The following is a 22,323-nucleotide window of genomic DNA, read 5'->3' on the forward strand; positions in this document are numbered from 1 at the left end:
CTCAACAAAACCTCATTTTAGCATAATTGCTTTCACGATGGTCATTGCTAATTGCTTCATGTTGACAGAGATTTCATATCTCTCCCACGTGTGATTCATCATAACAACTATTGATTAGGCTAAAGAAGTGCCCCTACACATGAAAAAATTAAAGGGCAAAAGCATCTAAGGTACACATTGATTGAAGAGGGGGGCAAACAGATATTCACCATTGACTTCTTCTTCGCCTAGTTGTGTATCTTTTTGCTAAAGCAGATGAAGTATGAATTCAGAAACCTTGGTAGTGTAGGAGAAATAAATTGTAGTATATGAGATAAAATTCAAAATGGAAGATGTGTGAGAAATATTCACCAGAGTTTATTATGAAGGTGATTATTTTAATTATAAAAGAAACTGAGGGAAATAATACATCCTTAAGGGAAGTTATAATAGTGGAAGGATCAATTTTAAAGAGGTTACAGTATTTTTGATTAACATGTAACACCCGAATCTAGATACTCATAGAATACCCTTGTGTTTTGTTTCGGTTTTAGAGGACAATATTATACTGCAACTGCAACTTTTGCTTGGTCCCTGGCATTCTTGTGGTGTTTAGTAACAGTAGTGGGAACATGGGGAAACACTTCAATTCAAGTAATTTTGGAGACATGAGAAAGTGAGAATAACTACCCCCTAGAAGGAAATGTTGTGTAACAAGGAAATTAAGCTGGTTTGGAATTTGTGGCACACTCAATGGATTTCAAATACCCGACTTCGTATTTCATGTTTTCCTGTCATAAAATCCCATATCTTTACTTTGATGTTCACCCTTCTTAAAATGTGTTGTGGTTTAATTTGACTTAGAGTTTTATATTGCAAACCATTTTAGGGTAGGGGTACCCAGAGTGATTAGTCGTTAGTCTTTTGGTGTCATGAAGCAGCAAGAGTTGAATACACAGGTTTTTATTGTCCTTTTGGTGGAGTGTTCCATTGAGAAAGTGAGCTTTGATTACAATCAAAAAAGGGAAGCACATCAACCAATTTAACTAAGGGAGGAGTACAATTATGTTGTAAATATGGTGTTGATGTTTTAATTTTCCTTTGCTTTTGCTCCCTATTTTAGATGTCTTTTGAATCTATGTATATGTCTGATTATCTATCTTACACCTTGCTTGGTAGAGGTGAAAATGAATGATTGCCAGATGGGAAGTAATATTTTACTTTCTTTTAGCTGCACAAATTAACAGGAAGGGATGAACGAATAACTTCCCAAAAGTAAATTAATGGGCCCGTTTCTTCGCATCATCTTCCCATCTCTCTGAGCGGTTGAACATGGTTTTCAGGGACAATAATTATGACGTTCCCTAATTATATGCATCTTTTATTTCATATATGAAAAAAATTTGGTTTCTTCCTCTCTCTGGCTAAACTGGCCCTGTCTTTTGTCATTGCTTTTGGCTTTTGCCGCCGTCCCCACCCCACACACACACCTTATTGTTTGGAAAATATACAGATATTCTGATTGTGCTCATGGAACTACGTGGATTAGTCTTTGGTGTGTGGCTTAACTGTTTTGTGACTTTTTCTTGAAGGACCTGATAGATAGTTGTAAGATTTTAGTTATCTCTTTGGTGGGCAATAGAGAGAAAAAAAAAGATTTTAGTTATTTCTTTAGTCTCAACTTTGTTAACCATCATTATTCATTTGGTATATATTCATCTTCAGGAAATGGTTCGTTTGATGAGGGAAAAACGCTTTCCTGCTGCTTTCAAGTGTTACTATAACTTCCATAAAATTAATGATTTATCGAGTGACAACCTGCCTTTCAAAATGGTCATCCATGTACATAGTGATTCAGGCTTCCGCCGGTACCAGAAAGAGATGAGGTCTATTTTTAACTGTTTCAACAGAATTTTTCTGATGTTTAGCTTTTGGGTTTTGGTACTTATCTTGTGTGATTTTCTTGATTAAAATAATTCTTTTCATGCCAGACATCAACCAGGACTGTGGCCTTTGTATCGAGGTAATATTTGTTCATTTATTATTCTCAGCCAAAACTGGAAATTATCTGTTAGCTGCTAACTTGTATAACCTTTAACCTTGCTAACTGGTAAGGCCTATAACTTTGAAGTGAGACACCAGGTTTGTCTAATCATGTATAACATTGAACTCAAGTCTTTGGTTGGTCTTTGAGTCCTGCATAGCTAATCATGCATCATTTAGTACACCAATTGCCAATTGGTATCATTTTATACCTAATAAAACATGGATAACAATATATGGACTAAACATCAAAATATAAAAAAATTAACCTTTATCTTTTCCTTTAAATTTAGTAAGTTCAGATATAAATACATATTTTAAATCTTTCCCTACATATCCCATTTTTAGTACAAGCAACCAAACAACACAACACTTCAGTCCCAAACATGTTGGGGTCGGCTATATGGATCCCCACTTCTCCATTTAAGCTCATTTCATGTCATCATCATACTAAATAAAATAAAATAAGAAGTTTCATATAATGTATGTGTGTGTGTGTATATATTCTTCAGCTTTAATTCTTCCTCTTCTAGGAGTAAATTAGTGGTTTCTTGCTGGTGCTTGAGGTGAAACTTCTGTTACTCCTATTTGAGAACAAAGTTATGGTATTTAAAAAGTCATATGAAATTTTGACTCAAGACAATTTTGAAAGTTTTCTTTTGTGGGAACACAAAAAGTTACAGTCATGTCCCTTCTGAATGATCTATAGTAGTGCCCCCCTATAGATCTTTGAGTTCCAGTCTTCACCTGCTATCTTCTGTTATGTTCATTAGAAAAAGGGTAGTCTCCACTCAGTGAGAGCCTCCCTCCCTCCTTACTCATCGCATCCTCTTTTGCACCCTGAGTTGCTGATGTAGCTGTTCACAGGCTTTTTTGTGGACCTGGATTTATTCAAGGTCAATGAGAAGAAAACTGCCGAAATGGCAGGAAGTAGCAATCAAGTGGTGAAAAATGAGGAAGAAGACAGCAGTTTAGCTGATGAAGATGCAAATCTGATGGTCAAGATGAAATTCCTTCCTTATAAGGTAATGCAGCTTCTAGATAAGCTTTCATTCACAGAGATTTCATGTCACTCTTGCCTGTTGGTGAGTTGGAACTGGTTGTTCTGGTGCTACTAGGGGCATACCTTTTCAAGTTCTGGTTATCTTTTAAATGTATTTTATTTCTTTGATGCATGCCTCATGCGGAATAGAGCAGTGCATGAAATAAGTGCCCATTATTTTGTTCTTACCAAATATAATCAAACAATAAGCTTATTTGATACTGGAACCAATGTTGGCCGCTAGAAGATGGCGAGATACCGTCCTAGATTTAACCATAAACGACACGGACTAGGGATCGATAGATGTTGCTTTTAGGATCCTTTCACCCTCTCATGAGAAATCAAAGTTTGTGGGGATAGAGTATGTCTGTAAGGCTAAAGTCGAAGGAATTGGGAGAGCCACCAGCCCACCAGATATCGAGCTTGCTGCTTAATTTTATTTAAAAAAAATCCTTTGGTGATACTACATCAATTATGTTAAGAAAGGATAATCTTCTGGTTTTGTTATAAAGAATTTGTACAAAGATGGCTATATAGAAGTAGGTTTTGAATAACAGAACCCCACTATCTGAAAAAAAATTGCAAGAATCTATTTGTATGCACTGCACAGTACCAAGACTGCTATGGAGCCTTTTTACAACCTGTTCAATCTGCCAGCTATGCTATGTCCTTATTTCCCATTCTGCCGTGTGAAAAAGAATTTGGACAAGGTGAAAGGATATTTTTATGGAATCGAAGCAAAGAAATGTGTGTGGTGTAAACAAGAATTTTTAGAAGATCCCGGATCTATTTATGATGTACTAGAATCCTTGTGAATATTTGAGTTGAGGGTCTACTTCAAACAACCTCTCTACCTTCACAAGGTAGGGGTAAGTGCTGCTGATATGCCACCTTCCCCAAACCCCACTTGTGGGATTACACCTGGTATGTTGTTGTTAGAATCCTTGTGAGAAGACAAAAGGATTAGGAGTTGTTTTTCCCTTTATTTATCTTGTAATTATGGGTGATTACTACACCCTTTGTGTAGTTTATTATTATATAAATATGTTACCTTTTCGAACAAAAAAAATTCAAGGAAGGGATGAGATACAGAGTTCATAGCTGGTACTTTGATGTGCTTAACACTTTTTCTGTGAGGTCTTTATATGTTGAGCTTGAGCTTGCAAATTGAATTAAAATAGTGAAAGTGACTGCAGTGGAAAACCCTCTTTTTTTTTGGTGAAGTATATGATACATAGTTATTTTTCCACTTAATAAGATCTAAATTTGGAACATAATTAGTTAGAATGTTGCTCTGAAATTTATCACGTGTTGATCTGAGAAATTGCATCTTAATATTTGTTTACTGTGCAGTTGAGAACTTTTTTGATCCGTAATGGCTTGTCGACTCTTTTCAAAGAAGGACCTTCTGCATATAAGGCTTATTACCTGAGGTAAGGTTTATCTGGTTGGTTCTTTGTTCTTCAATGGACAAGTTCTCGTTGAACTCCTTGATGTCTTCATATGCATTGTGTTTGTGTTTCCAATTTTTAAAATAAGGAGCTGCTGCTACATTGTAGTCGACATAATTTAATTATATGTTGTTCCAGCCACATCTTAATAATTCTCTAAGAAGGTGTTTGTTGTCATATAATGATGTGCTACAGTTCTTATGAATTATCTAAGTTGTCTGAGATGCTCATAATGATATATCATTATCAGCTTTCAAATTATGGTTTTGAAAAGACACTTGATAAAAAAAAGTGATATATTCATTGAATCTATTAACTTATTAAACTATTATCGAATTACTAGTTTTCAGTTCTTATAGGTACTGTCTGTTAAGTGTAACTACTTTGAATCTAGACCTAAATATTTTTTAGTAGTTGTTCTTCTTACACAAGTTTGAGGTTATCTAACAAATGTTTGTATTCTTACATTCTCAAGCTTGTATTTTTAAGGCCTGCCTAATTCAGTGATACAAGGACATGTTTCTAGTACATTTCCTCTCAAAATGAGAGAATGATATTTTGGCCGCACTGTCTGATCAATTCTGAAGGATAGATTCTATAGTATATTGATTTCTATAACAATATGATTGATCTAGGCAAATGAAAATTTGGAATACTTCAGCAGCCAAGCAACGAGAACTCAGCAAGATGCTTGATGAATGGTAATACTAAATGGGCTTATGATTTTCTACGATGAGTCACTTTTAATTTCCCAGTGCAGCATCTTACATGAACTAATTTTCAGGGCAGTATATATACGCCGAAAATATGGGAACAAATCATTGTCATCATCCACATACCTAAGTGAAGCTGAGCCCTTCCTTGAACAATATGCAAAGCGTAGTCCACAAAATCAGGCATTGATAGGATCTGCTGGAAATTTTGTCAAAGTTGAAGATTTCATGGCTATTGTTGAAGGAGAAGAAGTAGAGGGTGATCTTGACCCGACGAAAGATATTACTCCTTCAAGCCCTAGTATTTCCACCAAAGACATGGTCGCAAAGAATGAGGGTCTCATTGTTTTCTTTCCAGGTAAGATTGAACTGGTTTTGGATATTCAGATTGTATACTATATCTGAAGTCTTGTATGTATTCTATATGTAATGAACCTCTTCTAGAACCTCCTGCAACTATTGAAGTAAGCATTCTTTTTGACATGCAATGCTGAATTGCAGGAATACCAGGTTGTGCTAAATCTGCACTTTGTAAGGAAATACTGAATGCTCCAGGAGGGCTTGGAGATGATCGACCAATTCATAGTTTAATGGGTGATCTTATCAAAGGTATGAGGTGCTTTTCAACATCATTTTGTATGTTCCTTATTTACAAAGGAATTTTATTTTTGCATGTCCATGTATCTTGTGCCTTTAGGTTGTTGTCGGCATATCATTTACTCACTTCATCTCGTCCTGTATTATGGTGTTTGACAACCTCACAAGCACAAGGTTTAGGATTTTCCTTGTATATCAGAGCAGTGATAGTGGAAGAATATCTTTAAAGTAATGGTTGGAGGTTAGTTAATTGAAAACAACGACATCAAAATTTTAAATTTCTTTTGAAATAGTTTAATGAAATTGAATTCTTAGAAGTTGTGCAAGTTGTATAGAAATAGAAGGGCATTAAAGATTTTGCGACATCCCATAACGGAAAGGAGTTCTGTATATTATTGGGACAGGGAGTATCAATTAGTTGTTCTGACAAGCATTTGCTCTTTAATTTAGGTTGGAACCAATTGACAAAAGTTGTACTTAGAACTAAATGCATTGTCATCATGTTCTTTCTTGCCACAAACATATGACACTTGAAACTTATATTACTTCCTCCGTTTCATTCTAGGTGTCTAAGTTTCATTTCTAATTTGTTTAAAAAAGAATGCCTCTTTGTATGTTTCGTAAATCTCTGATTCCAACATTCTACATGGCTTGTTCACAAGATTCAAATGGATTTTGGTACAATGCATACATCTTTAGTTTAAGACGACAAGATTCAAAAGTCTCTGTTATTTTCCTAAATTCTGTGCCTAGTTAAAGTAAGATATCTAAATTCACATCTTTAGTTTAAGACGACAAGATTCAAAAGTCTCCGTTATTTTCCTAAATTCTGTGCCTAGTCAAAGTAAGATATCTAAATTGAAATGGAGAGAGTAATACTCTGCCTCTTTTCCTTGCTTGAAGAACTTAACATTCTCTCAGATAATAAAGTTTGATCTCTGTATGTCCATCATATTAATAGGTAGATATTGGCAAAAAGTTGCTGATGAACGTCGAAGAAAACCTTACTCGATCATGCTTGCTGACAAGAATGCACCAAATGAGGAAGTATGGAAACAGGTAAGTTTAACTGTTCCCTGAGTAGTACAAAGCCTCTGATACAATTTTTCATATACGACCCTTTTTAAGGTTATTTTCAGTTCCCAATTAACATAAGAGCAGTGGTAGTGTTTCAGATCTTGATATTAAACAGTCTATTTGTAGCATCAGTTCTCTCTACTTAGCGTTCTACTTATAATGCCACAGAATGCATCTTCTAGTTTTAGAGTGACGTGGAATGCATATATAAAGAACTTGAGTTTTAGGACTATTTTGTTTCAGAAATAACTTAAGATATAGTAGTAGTGCTTCATTGCCTCACCGGGTTTTATTCTCATCTTTGCAGATTGAGAACATGTGCCTAAGCACCAAAGCATCTGCTATTCCAGTCATACCTGATTCAGAAGGTATATAGATAGTTCCTTTTTAGTTTCTGTTTTGATCTATGATACTCAGACTTTTTAAAAATGTAGCTGGGTGCTTGTTAGATCCTCCAAAAGCAATGCATTTTGGAGGATCCGACACGGGTGCGGCAACAGTTTTAGAGAGTCAGAGCAACAAAGGTTTTAATAATCTGTTATGCTGTTTCTCATGCAAGTTTGCTTTAATTTGTGAAAAAGCTGGGGCAATTGATTTGGTTGTTCACCCAATGGCTTTATTTTGCATTTCTTACAATGCGATTTGTGTTATTGACAATTCTTGTTTCTTGCCAAGTGAAAAATTATGTCCAATTCAGGTGGAACTCTGACTTTGCAGTTGTCTTGTCTGTTTAACTTATAGTGGTGAACCCTCATCATCTTTTTGTATGTTGAGATTAGACAGATACTTCCCTCCTACACTCCTGGCATTGCAGTTGTGTTATCTTTCACTTAGAGTGGTGAAACTCTGTATCATCTTGTTATATGCTTTTGTTTCTTGGAGAACAATCGTAGGCTAATATGCTTAATGGTGCTTGCACAAATGATGTTTGGCATTACCTTTCTGTATGGTTGGTGATGTTGGTCCTGTTAGTAAGAATTGCTTGTTAGAAAATTCATTTGCTTTTTTCCTTGTATCATACTCATCTATGTGTGCACTAAATGGGGTCTTAATAACTGTGTAATTAATCATGCAGGAACTGAAATCAATCCATTCTCTATTGACGCACTGGTGGTTTTTATATTCCGAGTACTTCAGCGTGTTAATCATCCGGTACTTAATTCTTCACGTTACTCCGTCCTTGTTAAATGCTCTTCACCCATTTACTCCATTCAACTTGGATATTGATGCCTTAGTCCTCTCTTTTCTGCTTGATCCTGCAGGGAAATCTTGACAAGTCATCTGCAAATGCTGGATATGTGATGTTAATGTTTTATCACCTTTATGATGGAAAGGTACAAAGTCTTATTCAGCTAACAAGATTATCTGAGTTCTTATCCCGTATTTTCTTAGTCTTTAAAAGTAAATATATAAGTTATTTGCATCTGATTCATTCAGCTAACAAGATTATCTGAGTTCTTATCCCGTATTTTGTTAGTCTTAAAAAGTAAATATATAAGCCATTTGTATCTGACTCTGTTGGTACACTTCCACTCAGAACCGTCAGGAGTTCGAGAGTGAGCTTATTGAACGTTTTGGATCACTTGTCAGAATTCCTCTACTGAAACCTGAAAGGTTAGTGAGATATCTTTCTTCTGACCCCCCCCCACACACACACTTCATTATGGGTTTAAGTGGCCTTTTACTTCCTCTTTTAGTTGGTTATGTTAGATTGGAGTTCGAACTTGTCATAATCCACCAAAGTTTGAATCGTGTACCAGTTGGTCCTTTGGGATTTCTCTAATATAAAGATAGTGTTAGTGTTGGATCCCCATATCATATTTGTTGAAGACATTACAAAGCAAATAAACGTGTGTTTCCTCCAATAGCTTAAATTTTTAAATGAGATGGTCACACAAATTCAATATAGAGCAGATAGAGGATCTCGAGTTCTAGTCTCATCATCACCCATTGTCGTGGAAGAATTTCAACGTGCTTTGTGATGGGGTGCTTGTTGAAGACATAATTATGCAGATTAAGTTCTTAGATGGTATGGTTACACACTTCAACAGTTAGCTTGGAGTTAGTCACAACAGACACGTGAAAATATGTATTAGTGTCCCTCATAGGACAAGTATCGTAAGTGTCGTATTTGACACCTATAAGTACATTTTCTACAAGGCATCAAGACATAAATAGATCTCTCCTTTCCTTTTATTTTACAGTATTGTATTTTTATATGCTATTTGTCTCCTTATGTTTCTGTCTCCTCTTAACTTCATCTTTGCTTTTGGTATATATCTGAGTTAAATGACAGGGAATATTGGGCTGTTTCCTCGTTTGATTGGTATACTCTGCTAATAGACTAGTGGAAAACAGTAGTTTAGGACTTTTGGTAATTTATGGTTAATTTTCTCTTGTTTAGCACCCTGCTTAGTTTATGAAAATGATTTGTGAGGTCCTTACTAAGATTATGTCCATTGGCAATGACTACATTGTATCCAAGAACGAATACATAATGTGCAACTCTTCTTCTCTTGTTTACCATGCAGCAAATGAAAATTAGATCGACGAGGCTCCTTATTAGGTTTTGGCTATAGACAACGACTAGATCATGTCCAAGGAAAAATACACTCGTAAACTTAGATGTTTTTTTTTTTTTTCAATTTGGCCTTGGAATCACTCCTCAATCCTGAATTTTGTCCCAGAGAACTCCTCCTTATGTCCCATGGATCGGTTGTGATGTCATCTCCTTTTGGCTCAAGCTTGAGATATTGTAATCTGGGAATTGTAGTTTCTACTGTGCTCTCCACCACTTGTGATTCCAAATCAAGATTCATCTTATATGTCTTGCCTTGAAAGTGATGTTGCCTTTGCTACTGAAATCTACTGATCATTTAATATATTCCTCCTAAGACCGCACCCAAGTGAAGTATGACATGTTTACTTCTCCATCCCTCTTTCACAATTCTGCACTTCTACTATCACCTCGCTTTGTAGAGTATGCTCCTTACTTACAGGCCTTGATGAAAACTTAAAGGTTCTTGTCTGCTACGTCTCATAAGAAAATCCTTTGGAGGGTTCTCAATTTACCCATGACAGTGGTATGTGCATGAAGTAACACATGAAGTGTGTGGGGATACTCAATCATGTACTCTTGTCAATTCTTCCTTTCCCTCAAGACGAGGGTCTCTTCTGACAGTAGTATATGACATGAAGTGTGTGAGGAATTGGATACTCTACAATGTACTTTTTTTTTTGAAACTGGTAACTTTTTGTATTCCTCGGCATTAAGGGCTATGCTGGCCACCTCCAAAATACTGTTACAAGAAAGGGAAATATGAGATGCTTTGAGAGTAGTAGTAGTCCTTTACACAGGATTAAAATGAACTGCATAATCACTTTTTGCTATTGGTGTAGTTCGGAGTATGTAGATGATCCTATAGCGGTTAGAGATATCCTAGGTCCTTTGTAAGATGAAGTAGGATCTAGTTTAGCTTTGTTTTAAGTACACGCAATTGTATGTAGCTCCATGATGTAAATTTGGGATCCCAACCTTTAGTGCCAAATATTAATACACAAAACTGTAACCTTTGTCAAAAAAAAGACTAAAAAGAAATACTTACAGAGAACCTATGAAGTCCACTAATTGGAACTCCTCTTCTATATCCTGTTCTTTACACCAAAAACCTAAAGTAGTAATTACTTTCCATTTGATCTTATGTATTGTACACTCCTTTCCTTCAAAAATTCTCTGATTCCTTTCTTTCCATATAATCCACTAGATACATGCTGGAACTGTTCTCCACCATCTTTTCTGACTTATGCTGCCTCCCCTTTTGATCCAACAACTAAGAAGGTCAGAGGTGTGTTCAGGCATAGTCCAATATTCATTGGCTATGCTTGTAAACAGAGTCCACACCTGAGCAGTTACCTTACAGTGCATGAATAAGTGTTTGTTAGTCTCCAGAGCTTCTTTACAAAGGAGACATCTGGATACTATGTTGATGCGCCTCTTCTGCATTGCCTCATGAGTCAAACATTTTTTCCTAGCAACCAACCAAGTGAAGCACTTCACCTTGGCGGGAGCCACACTTTTCCATATTGTGTTCCAAGGTCCAATGGATCTTCCTGCACATCTTTTAAGTCCCCAGTTGTATAATCTATTCACTGTAAATACCCCATCTTTGTGATGTCCCCATGCTAATCTATCTTGCTCTAGAGTAGTACCTTGGAATCCACCAATCAAGCCCAAACACTCCACCATTCCATCAATCTCCCAGTCATTTAGCAGTCTTCTAAATATTATATTCCAACCTTGTGGTGACCATATCTCCTCTATCTTGCTGTCGGTATTTGTGCATATTGAGATAAGAATAGGGAACAAGTCCCTCAAAATCCCATTTCCACACCAATCATCTAGCCAGAACTTTGTTTTGTCTCCTCTGCCCACCACAATTTTTGAGTTGTTCTTTAGACTCTCCCAAAGGTTTTTGATGGTCCTCCACACCCCAACCCCATAAGTTTCATTAACTTCACTAGTGCACCAGAAGTCCTCTTGCCCATATTTGTGGTTTATTATCTCTTTCCATAGAGCCTGCTCCTCCTGATTATATCTCCACAACCATTTTGAGAGGAGGCTCATGTTATGAACTTTTAAATTTCTCACTCCCAGCCCCTCATTTTTCTTGCTTTGTTGTACTACATACCATTTCACCAGGTTGAATCCCTTTTCTATCTTGTTCCCTTGCCATAGGAAGTTCGTTCTGAGTGCATCTAAAACCTTCACTATCCTACTAGGAATAGGAAAGAGGGACATCACATAAGTGGGTAAAGAATCCAGAACTGAGTTAATTAGTGTAACTCTATCTCCCAGAGATAGGTATTGAGATTTCCATATAGCCAATTTCTTCTTTGTTTTCTCAATAATGCCATCCCAAATTTTTTCTGCTTTGTGCTCGGATCCCAAAGGCAGACCAAGATAAACTGTTGGGAGCTTCTCTATCTTGCACTTCAAAATGCTTGCAAGATCCTCAATCTGTTGCACTTCCTTAATTGGAAAATTGCTACTCTTTCTCCAGTTTACTTTTAATCCTGAGCAAGCCTCAAAGACCACCAGGATCACTCTTAAGTAGCAAATTTGTTCCTGCTCAGCTTCACAGAATACCAATGTGTCATCTGCATACAAAAGATGTGTTAGTTCAATTGTATCATTTACCTTTTCTTTATGGAAAAGCCCCTTATCCAGTTATTCTGAGAAGCAACTCTCATCAATCTGTCCAAACCTTCCATGGCTAAGATAAATAGAAAGGGGGATAGTGGGTCCCCTTGTCTCAGGCCTCTTTCTGCTGGAAAAAAACCAACTGGTTCTCCCTTTACAAGTATGGAGAACCGAGTGGTTTTAATGCAGAAATTTATCCAGCTTAACCATCTCCACCCAAACCCCATCTGCCTTAGGATATTGATTAAAAATTCCCAGTTCAAATGGTCATATGCCTTCTCAATGTCTAGCTTGTACATCAGTCCAGGGGTTCCACCTCTAATTCTAGAATCAATGCACTCACTAGCTAGAAGTGCAGCATCTATGATTTGCCTTCCTTTGATAAAGGCCATTTGGTGCTTGTTTATTAGCTTACTGATCACCTTTTTCAACCTTTGTGCCAACACCTTAGCTATGATCTTGTATACCCCTGTGATCAAGCTGATAGGTCTAAAATCCTTTAGCTCATTTGCCCCCACCTTCTTTGGAATTAAAGCTACAAATGTGTCATTAAAACTCTTTTCAAATTTTTGATGAGCATGAAATTTGTGGAAGGTCTGCATCACATCATCTTTGATACTTGATAGTTTCCCAAAAAATACTGAAGTAAGCCGTTGTATAGCCATCTGGTCCAGGTTCCTTCCAAAACTTCTTCCTCCTCAAAGTCTCTAGACAACAAGATTTGTTCTTCTTCTATGATTGTTTGAACATCCAAGATGTTCAAAGATGGTCTCCAACTTTCCGTCTCCTTGTACAAAATCTGATAAAATCCACAATTTCATTTCTGATTGCAACAGGATCTGAAGACTCTTCTCCATTAATCACTAAGGATTCTATAGTTTCTTGTTAATGCTTCCTTCTCCTTAAGACAAGTAGTTCTTCTACTATCTGCTTACCTCTTCGTATCTCTTTTAATTATCGTGTTTCATGTTGATTCTTTATTGTTTAAGTGTGTAACAGTAAAACCGAGAAAAACAGTAGGGAGAGCATTAATCCTGGAATTGAGCATTTGTATCAATTCTCAATATTGTCCACTTCACTAACAATGATCTGACATTTTCTGAGGTTGTTTTGAGGCTCCGACGATACTGGAACCAAATGAAATTGTGTAGAAAATAATCAACTGATTAATGTGTGCATCACAGAGAACTTAAGTATTGTCTGCGAACCCGAGATGTGAAACCTTCACTGTACATTGTCCCTTGTAGTTTCAGAAAAGCCCCTCAAGTAACCATCTACCACAGCTCAGTCCCAAGCTAAGTTGCTCGGACTCTCCAAAAATGTTGCCACACCCGTGTCTGACCCTTCAAAAATACACTATTTTTAGAGGATTTGCCACGCACCCATTGACATTTTTGAGGAGTCCGAGCAACATAGGTCCCAAGTAACCATCTACCACAGCTCAGTCCATCAATGTAGTCAACATTTTCGCTAAGATGAGAAGTCTAAGAGATGATACCCGTGACTCAATCACTTGAGATGCCAAAGGATCACATGGATTATAATTCTTTGTGATTGGAATTCTAATGATGGATATGAAAAACACGATCCACTTCCACCACCCATCTTGAATCCATCTTTAGCATTAAAAAGTTCAGAAACTTTAGGTCACATGGTTGTATGTCCTATTAAGGTCCACTTACATACTTTACTAGCTCTCCCTTTTTGGTTTTGGGAGTCGACTACTTCATTTTTCACCAAAGTCGCGTTTAAGTTTTGTCTTCCATGAGAGCATCTTGAAAGATAATGTTAAAGATAGATTTTGTGAGAATTTGTAAAAAGAAAAAGGTGGCAAAGGCAAAATTGGAGGAATAGGGAAGTGTAAATAATTAGTAGTCTATATTATGACATTGGGTTTGATTAGCTGAATCTTCTCCATAATCTTTGTTACTCTGGTATTTGTAATTCAAGTTCAGCAACGTTATGTACACTTCCACTAGCATAAGAAATAATACCTGAACTTGAGAAAGTACTCGTAATTTTCTTTGAATTTCAAATAGAAGACTTGAAAGGTTTATTCCTCATATTTCTTGATTAACAACAAACTAAAGTCGTTCAACATAGTGATGAACATTGTGAAGTATCTAAAGTTGTTTAAGAGCTAAACTAGTAACCCCAAACATTGAATGTCTTCATCCATTAGTGAAGTCTTTTACAATTTAGGGCTAGGTTGTTCGATATTGACGTATTTGTTTGATCATAAGTCATTTACTTAGAAGAAAATGAAATTTGTTTTCTAAAATTCTATTTTCAAGCAAGGTGGTAAGGAGGACAACAATTGTTGTTGTCTAACTAAGACATGATGCAAAGGTCCTGTATAGTGTCATCACATATTCTTGTTTGACACGTGTCTAACTGGCATCCAATTAGCAAGTATGATTTCAGTGTAGCCAATTGTATGTGCTTTCACCTGGTCGCTAATTTTCATTAACTAGAGTGAAGATAGATCTAATTTAATTAAGCTTAAATTCTAATGCATTCATTAAATAAAACAGCCTTCCACAATTTTGAAGGAGATTGCCAATTTTGAAAACAAACTCCAATACTTGTAACCTTGTTTTCTTCGTGACCAAAAAAGGAAAAAGGGGGAAGAAAAATAAGGAAAAGAAAAGAAGAAAGTGGGTGTTGTCTATAAATCCAATTGTTTTTTATAAAGCTGGAGTTCTGAATACATGTGTGCTAATTACAGCAAAGCTACTTGGTCCAAAATGTTCAACCTAGAGGAAGTTAGACAACTAGAGGCTTCAGTGATATAACTGATTGATAGTAATGCAACCAACAGCATGCCACAGGCAGTAGTTGCACAGATATCTATCACGTCAGATGGTTTTTATCCTTAATGTTATTAATGTCTTTTCTCTGTTGCCATTGCTGTGGGGGCAGTATTTGGTATTTGACCTGTATTGTTTGGAAGTGTCTGGATTCTACGACATGTAGGTCTTCCCTAGTTCTATTTTCTTAACTTGCTGCTGATATTGTTTATGATCATATGAAGGTCTCCTCTTCCGGATTCTATGAGGTCTGTTGTTGAGGAGGGAATCAATCTGTACAGGCTTCATACAAACAAACATGGAAGGTCAGTTTTGATTCTTTAGTTCAAGAATTTTCTACTCCCTTTCTTTGGTTGAAATTGTCAACCCCTTCTATTTTGTTGTTTATCTTTTAATTACTGTTTTGGTGTCAACTTTTAGGATGGATTGAATGGTTCAAAGTAGCTAAGATTTGTGATTGATCAGTGTAAAGAAATTTAAGGCTGAGGGTTCTATGATTTGTAGTGGCATGGAACTTTCCAGCATTATATAGTTGGGAAAAGATTGATATGAGGGGGCTCTTATAGGCTGTGAAAGCATTAATGAAACTCTGATATATTCATTGATTTCCAGTGTCTTGACTCTACTGCATAAATTTGAGCATGATCTAGAGCTATGAAACTCCTTTTTACTCTTTGGATATATAATTCTGCTCTTGTTGTGTTACGTTGCCTAGTAATAACTTTGTATCCACATGTATGTGCTGTACCAAATTAACTGCAATATGAGTATGAATTGCATTTTCTCTGCATGTTAAAATAGGGTTCCAAACAACTTATATGCCTTTTCTTTTGGGGTTAAGATGTCTTTTCTCAACCATGTACAATAAAAGAATAGATCTCCACTTACCAAAAGTTTGGGTTGGGATTGGGGGTTTATATATCGGTATGACTGGCTTTTTTCTAGCAAAATCATGTCATTTTTCTAGTTATATTTGGTAATTGGAGGACAAGAAAGTCTGATGTTTAGTTACACGCTGAGAAGGTTCTATTTTTGTGTATTTGAGTGATATGTTCATGAAAAAAAGAAGAAGCTTAGGTCGCCATCTTATATATATAAGTTTTCACTCCATGAAAAATGTTTTGAGGTAGGCGTGTTTTCAATTGATTGTGACTGCTAATTGTTTTTCCTTGTGTGTGATTTTCTCTCTGGTAGATTGGAGTCTACAAAAGGGACGTATGTAAAAGAGTGGGTTAAATGGGAGAAGCAATTGAGGGATATTCTACTTGGAAATGCAGACTATCTCAATTCAATACAGGTAAGCTTGTGCAGCTTAGCACAGTCCTTTTAGATCTCCTAAGGCATGTAATATCTGATCTTACTTTCCACTGGAAATACAATTTAAATTGCTATAATGTTAAACTAGTCCTTTACTTCAAATGTTAGCCATGACATGTAGCGGCAGCACATGCATACTTATTTGAATCGTCATACCTGTGTAGGAATTGTATGTTACTGGAGTAGTTCACACGGGTACTTCAAATACACTAAATATCTGTAACAAATTTTGATGTGCCTATAGTAGATACTTATGCACACCCCTATAGGATATATGTATACTCATTATGAGTCCATGTAACATTTCCAAGCTATTTTACCTGCGCTGTTTGCATAAATGTGTTTTTTTCTCTATGTATCTCTGACATGGGAAGGATGTAGGGATTTGGGGGGGAAGAGTGGTTTCAAGTAGGAAGTCATGTTTATAGAAAAAGAATGAATTACTTTTTTTTAAATGAGCTAGTATGCCAAAGAAGATCATAAGTGCTGCATTAGCAATGCCTTTCTAGTCGGAGGGGTTTGTTGGATGGCTCAGTATTCCATGATCAGCAACCCTTTGAAACTCCCTGGCTTAGTGTGAACAGAGAGAGTAGTGACAGCTCTAAAGAAAGTTATCACAATGTGGTAGGAGAGCTTTGGAGTGATTCTGCGAAGTTCTATTTCAGGTTCCATTTGAATTTGCTGTTAAAGAAGTCCTTGAACAACTGAAAGCTATTGCGAGGGGCGAATATGCAGCGCCTTCTTCCGAGAAGAGGAAGCTAGGATCCATTGTGTTTGCCGCTATCAGCCTGCCAGTTCCAGAAATTCTAGGTCTTCTGAATGATGTAAGTGAATGATGCAAATTTATAATTATGGAGTTTTCATGGCTGGAGATTTTATGTCTTGATGGTTGTAGTTAGTGGTCTTTCTTCTTATCGTACTTGTTAGTTCATGCACAATACATATAATTCCTTGTGGCTGGATTAATTTCTTGGCTGGTTTAATAGACTGATAGTAATTCTTGTTTATTTGTTTGCTGCCTTCTTTTTCTTTCTATTGACAATTTCTTTATCCGAGAAAAAAAAGAAGATAAGACTGTATTCGCGCTTTTGGCCTTCCAATCTTTAATGATTTCCAATCATCTGAAATTTCTGCATTTTGTTTAAAAATTCTTTGGGTGAACAGTGAAGGGACCAAGGAGAGGAATTATAGTGTTGCATAAAGGCACTCAACTATATTATCTCATTCTTCTCATTATTTTGTGGACAGCTAGCCAAGAAAGATCCGAAGGTTGGTGATTTCTTGAAGGACAAAAGCATGGAGAGCTGCATTCAGAAGGCCCATATGACCCTGGCTCACAAGAGGAGTCACGGTGTCACTGCAGTTGCCAATTACGGTTCCTTTCTTCACCAAAAGGTCCCAGTAGACATGGCTGCTTTGTTGTTCTCCGATAAATTGGCTGCCCTAGAAGCTGAGCCTGGCTCTGTTGAAGGTGAAAAGGTCAATTCTAAAAACCCATGGCCCCATGTCACAATATGGACTGGGGCAGGAGCTACAGCCAAAGATGCCAATACACTACCACAGTTACTTTCCCAAGGGAAGGCTACCCGCATTGATATAAATCCACCTGTCACTATAACTGGCACTCTCGAATTCTTTTGAACTCTACTTGTAATTCCTCGTCTTGTGTGGATTTACATAATGTGAACCCTACATGGGTTCTAAGTGAATATTATGTAATGATTCTCCTGAGTTGTAGGAACAATTTTGTAGGATCATGCGCTTTGGCTGGATAGCGGTCTTGCAGTTGCAGGATAGAATTAGATCTAGAGAAAATGTAAAGATGTTGAGGCAATAAAGGTCTTCAAGTCGTGGGCTTTTTGAAATCCCCGATAGCATTTCTTGAATAAAGCACACCATTTTCTACCCTTGTTTGATGTGCTGGTTGTGACTTGTGTGTCATTCCTGAAGGTGCGTTTGCATTTGTTCAGCAAAAGCCATGCTTGAATGTGAAAGAAGTTGAAATCGGAATCTTCATCGTTCCAGATTCATTATCTATTGAGACATACTCAATCCTGTTTAATTGCAATTGTGGTGTTAAAAGACGGTACTCATCTGAACAGAATTCTGTGTGAATCTGCAAAAACCTGTATCATTTAAAGATTGATTGTAGTAGTGCTAATCAATGTTCAAACATTTAACTTTTTGGAGAAACTTGGTACTTGGTAGTTCAGAAATGAATGATTAATGAAAAACACAATAATGCATTTCTGCAGAATTTCTGTTATATAAAGAAGGGTACCTTCATCAAACAACCAAACCACTATAAAATAAAACTAATCATTTGAGTACAACAAAATAATAACAAAGCAATGGGAAATTCACTTGTGATATTTCACTCACACGACTGGGTTCCAACTACCGATCCAATTGGACATCATCTCCACATTTTTGCTAATATCCTCAACAGAATCACTTCTTAGTGCCACTACTATATCCTCTGGATAACTGTCTTTTGCCTCCTCTAGCAAAATTTGAAATATTTCACATTCGATATTATTGGTGAGCTTTTGACCTGTGTAACCCCTGGGACAGTTGAGCGAGTCAAAACGGATCTGTGTGAGCAACACTAGAGAGGAATATATGAGAGACAAAAAAGATGTCAATTGATAGTGTACCTTCTACTTAATCTATCATACAAGACAGTATTGTCGGTTTGAAGAACCACCACCCTGTCGAACCAACGTTCAGGAAAGAAATCACAACCATGATGATCAACAATGTTTCCACCCGCTTCCATCATGTCCTCAAGCTCATCACATACCTACAGCAGACACATCATGAAACTTGTAACAAAATTTCTTCATCGTTAATTGTAAGGAAATACAAGGTCAAGTCTTTTTTTAGAACTGGCAAATAGCTTTTGATTACATTATTACAGAACAAAATTTAAAACTCAAAGTAATGAAAGCACAGATAACAAGTGCAATTTTAGTATCTCTGCAACAGTGACGATACCAGTTAACCACATTGGAGCAATAGGAACATAGATTATTTGCACAACACCAACTATGTAAAAGTTCCATCAAGCAGCTGTATCGTAATTGGCAAAGAGCATTCATTTGATTTCCTATCAATTGAATAGGATATGGTGGGGTGATTAGATGGAAGATCAAAGCTGGTGTAATTGGTATACTATATTCCGAAACTGCTAACGAGAGAGGCAAATAGGAAAGAACATCCAGAGGGTAGATGCTGCAAAAGCTTAAACTGCACCAGTAACACACAAAAAAACTCTGTTTTCTGTGACAGGAAATCTGATGCATCTTATCCGTCCTACTTTATTTTGTTTTTGACAAGTAAACATCTTAATACAGAAAGCAGGCATATGGGTTGCAAACCATGCAGGAAAGTTGTATGCAACATAACACATGTATTCCCATAGAAGCCACAAACTTTATACCAATCACTACTGTCCCAACAAAAGTTCTCATTTTTACTGCTAATCTTCAATTACCATAGTTTACCCCACATTCAGTCATCTCATATTCTTCCTTAACTTGTCAGAGGGTTTTTTAACTTCCATTTTTCTCTGGCACTTCCCTCCAACTAGGTATATGCTATGATGTTTGGGGGCATTCCCAAATACCTTAACAGAATTAAAGCACCAGAAGGGCGGCAATGAAGAAGAAACGGCTACCATAACTTAAATTGGACCACCTGATCCAAAGGGACAATGACTTATACTCCAATAATGAAATTTTATTACTTTGAAACCAATTATAGCTTAGAAGATGAAGGTCCAGTTAACACTACCATTTAATTTCTTAAAACCAATTGGACACACTGAATCAAGTTCTCTAAAACTGCTCATAAATCAAGAGAGTTTATATAGATTTTCAACTTCTAACATTATTCACAATCAAGAGCAGTTTAAGAACCGCATTAGATGTTCCAAGACCTTAATAGTAATTTTCGCATTCAATCCCATTCACCACAACAAAAATATATAATGACCATTTTTTGAGGTCATTTACAAGAGCACCTTTATGGTTTGGAACCACAAGTTACTCAAAACTTGACAACAATAATGACTATACTCTAGGTTTTCTGTACTTTTAACTTAAATATAATTCTCTAAATAAATTTAAAAAATTCTTAACGAACATCAGACCTAATATCTGTCATTCCATTTTCTTATGTTCTATCGCTAGTCTTCAAAAATAAAGTTACAGTCTTCTCTTGAGACGACTCACTCGATGTGATTTTAAGTATACCCTCTCCCGAAAAGTGACTCAAGTATACCTCATCCTCTAAGTAATTCTTAACCTTTAAACCCTCTTAACTTAAAGGCCAAAATAGGACATGGCCAAACTATCTCACACGACCTTTCCCATTTTATCTTAATGGATGAGCTAAATGTACTCTACCGAAGGGGAGCCTTGACGTAACTGGTAAAATTGTTGTCGTGTGATCAGGAGACACGGGTTCAAGCCGTGTAAACAGAAATGCAGGTTCAAAAAAAAGCTAAACAGCAACAATTCTCTCAATTGCCGCTCTATAAGAATGGCAACATCAATACAGAAATTGAAAAGAAAAAATAGGAACAGCGGATTCTCTAACATTTGTTGATTCTTCTATTGAATTGAAACCAAATCAAAATAAAAATCGGAACTTTCCATCCTTAGATTAAGAACTAGGGTTTAGTATTTTTCACTAAAAGACTTACGAGGTCTTCATTGATGATGTAACAGTCCAAGGTATCGTCCCATCCGTCATGCAACTTCTTCTCTTTCACCAGTTCGCCGATATTGATATGCCGGAGCTGCGTCGCCTCCGCCAGTGCAGACGACGTAGTTGTTTTTCCGGTGCCCGGCGTTCCGGTTATCAGTATGTTAGGTCTTCTCCTGCTACTGCTATTGTGCGCCATGGTAATTATTAATGTGTTTACAGAAAATAGTGGAAAAATAAGTAGACAGAAATCCAATTAATGAGGGTATCAACAGAATATACTCTATTCATCTATACTATATTAAAAGATAAAATAGACATTTATTATTTTTTAATTAATTATTTTCTTAATATTTAGGAGTTTGAAACCAAATAAATATTGTTTATTAGTTAATTCTTTTTATAAATAGTTAGTATTATATTATTATGCTCATATATAATGTAGTTTTTTTTTGTTTTATCTTATTGTTTACAACGTGCTTCGTGTATTAATATCATCATAATTTTAACTTTTGATATCAATAACGAAATTGTGTCTTAACGTCCTACGTGTATTATGCATTCAAAATTGAAGGACATAAATATTGACAAGACAAAGTGATATATGAGGTAATAATATATACTTCTTTCCTTCAAATTACTGTTCTCTGCAAGCAGTGTATCTATTGTCTTTTTGCTCAAATTGACAAGGGAAAAGCTGTTGAAACTTTCATTAGTATTTGTTTTACTGAATTTGACATTGTTGACGAGGTAATAGTAATGTTTGTATACACTTTACCCTTTCTATATCCTATTGATTAGTGAGATTTCACTAGATATATTGTTATTTAATTTGACATTGATGTTGTCCGTGAGTTGAGCATGACTTCATACTTTTGGTGGTCATGAGCCCCACACTAGACTCGCGACGACTTTGATCATTTGTATGGCTACGTCTCGTTTCTACAACAATAATATATCCAGTATAATCTCACAAGTGGAGATGTGAGGAGGTCTACTTCTATCTCTCTTGAAATCGTCCATAGCCAATATTTTACATCTCCCCCCTGGGCATTTGTCCATCTTCTTTTCATATGCTCAAACCAATTCACTCTTGCTTTCCGCATCTTTCTTCCACCGAACCCACTATCACCTTGTACCGGATATCCTCATTTCTAATCCTATCGCTCATAGTTTGTCCACACATCCATTGCAACAACCTTGTTTTCGCAACCTTCATCTTCTGAACGCGAGAGTTTCTGACTGGTCAACACTCCACCCCATACAATCTTCCATCAATCCAACCTGTTCCCAGCTATGAAGTGCTTCTGAAATGCTTTCTGGCATTGCTAAACTGCATAGTTAGGAACTTATTTTGGTCTATTAAATGTTAACCATTAAATAT

The 22,323-nt window shown here is 36.4% G+C and overlaps 2 protein-coding genes across 2 annotated transcripts in view; one reads left to right on the forward strand and one right to left on the reverse strand.

Moving 5' to 3' along the window:
- LOC125843809 (tRNA ligase 1) overlaps positions 1 to 18,145 on the forward strand; it is a 32,215-nt gene extending 14,070 nt beyond the window's left edge. The window contains exons 12-27 of the mRNA XM_049523011.1: positions 1,705 to 1,865; positions 1,971 to 2,002; positions 2,890 to 3,047; positions 4,418 to 4,497; positions 5,151 to 5,216; positions 5,300 to 5,586; positions 5,730 to 5,837; positions 6,787 to 6,884; positions 7,210 to 7,270; positions 7,978 to 8,054; positions 8,165 to 8,236; positions 8,440 to 8,516; positions 15,137 to 15,217; positions 16,107 to 16,209; positions 16,895 to 17,053; positions 17,478 to 18,145. Of these exons, the coding sequence (XP_049378968.1) occupies positions 1,705 to 1,865; positions 1,971 to 2,002; positions 2,890 to 3,047; positions 4,418 to 4,497; positions 5,151 to 5,216; positions 5,300 to 5,586; positions 5,730 to 5,837; positions 6,787 to 6,884; positions 7,210 to 7,270; positions 7,978 to 8,054; positions 8,165 to 8,236; positions 8,440 to 8,516; positions 15,137 to 15,217; positions 16,107 to 16,209; positions 16,895 to 17,053; positions 17,478 to 17,870 (2,013 nt within the window). The 3' untranslated portion in view covers positions 17,871 to 18,145. The remainder of the gene's footprint in view (positions 1 to 1,704; positions 1,866 to 1,970; positions 2,003 to 2,889; positions 3,048 to 4,417; positions 4,498 to 5,150; positions 5,217 to 5,299; positions 5,587 to 5,729; positions 5,838 to 6,786; positions 6,885 to 7,209; positions 7,271 to 7,977; positions 8,055 to 8,164; positions 8,237 to 8,439; positions 8,517 to 15,136; positions 15,218 to 16,106; positions 16,210 to 16,894; positions 17,054 to 17,477) is intronic.
- A 289-nt stretch (positions 18,146 to 18,434) lies between these two features.
- Positions 18,435 to 21,168, reverse strand: LOC125844286 (adenylate kinase isoenzyme 6 homolog). Its single transcript, XM_049523557.1, has 3 exons — positions 20,938 to 21,168; positions 18,887 to 19,032; positions 18,435 to 18,794 (listed from the first exon to the last, which is right to left on the reverse strand). Exons 1-3 carry the CDS (start codon positions 21,136 to 21,138, stop codon positions 18,608 to 18,610), a joined length of 534 nt encoding a protein of 177 aa, XP_049379514.1. The 5' UTR covers positions 21,139 to 21,168; the 3' UTR covers positions 18,435 to 18,607.
- Positions 21,169 to 22,323: the final 1,155 nt, after the last annotated feature.

Source organism: Solanum stenotomum, chromosome 11 (assembly GCF_019186545.1).
Source record: "Solanum stenotomum isolate F172 chromosome 11, ASM1918654v1, whole genome shotgun sequence".
Taxonomy (NCBI): Eukaryota; Viridiplantae; Streptophyta; class Magnoliopsida; order Solanales; family Solanaceae; genus Solanum; species Solanum stenotomum.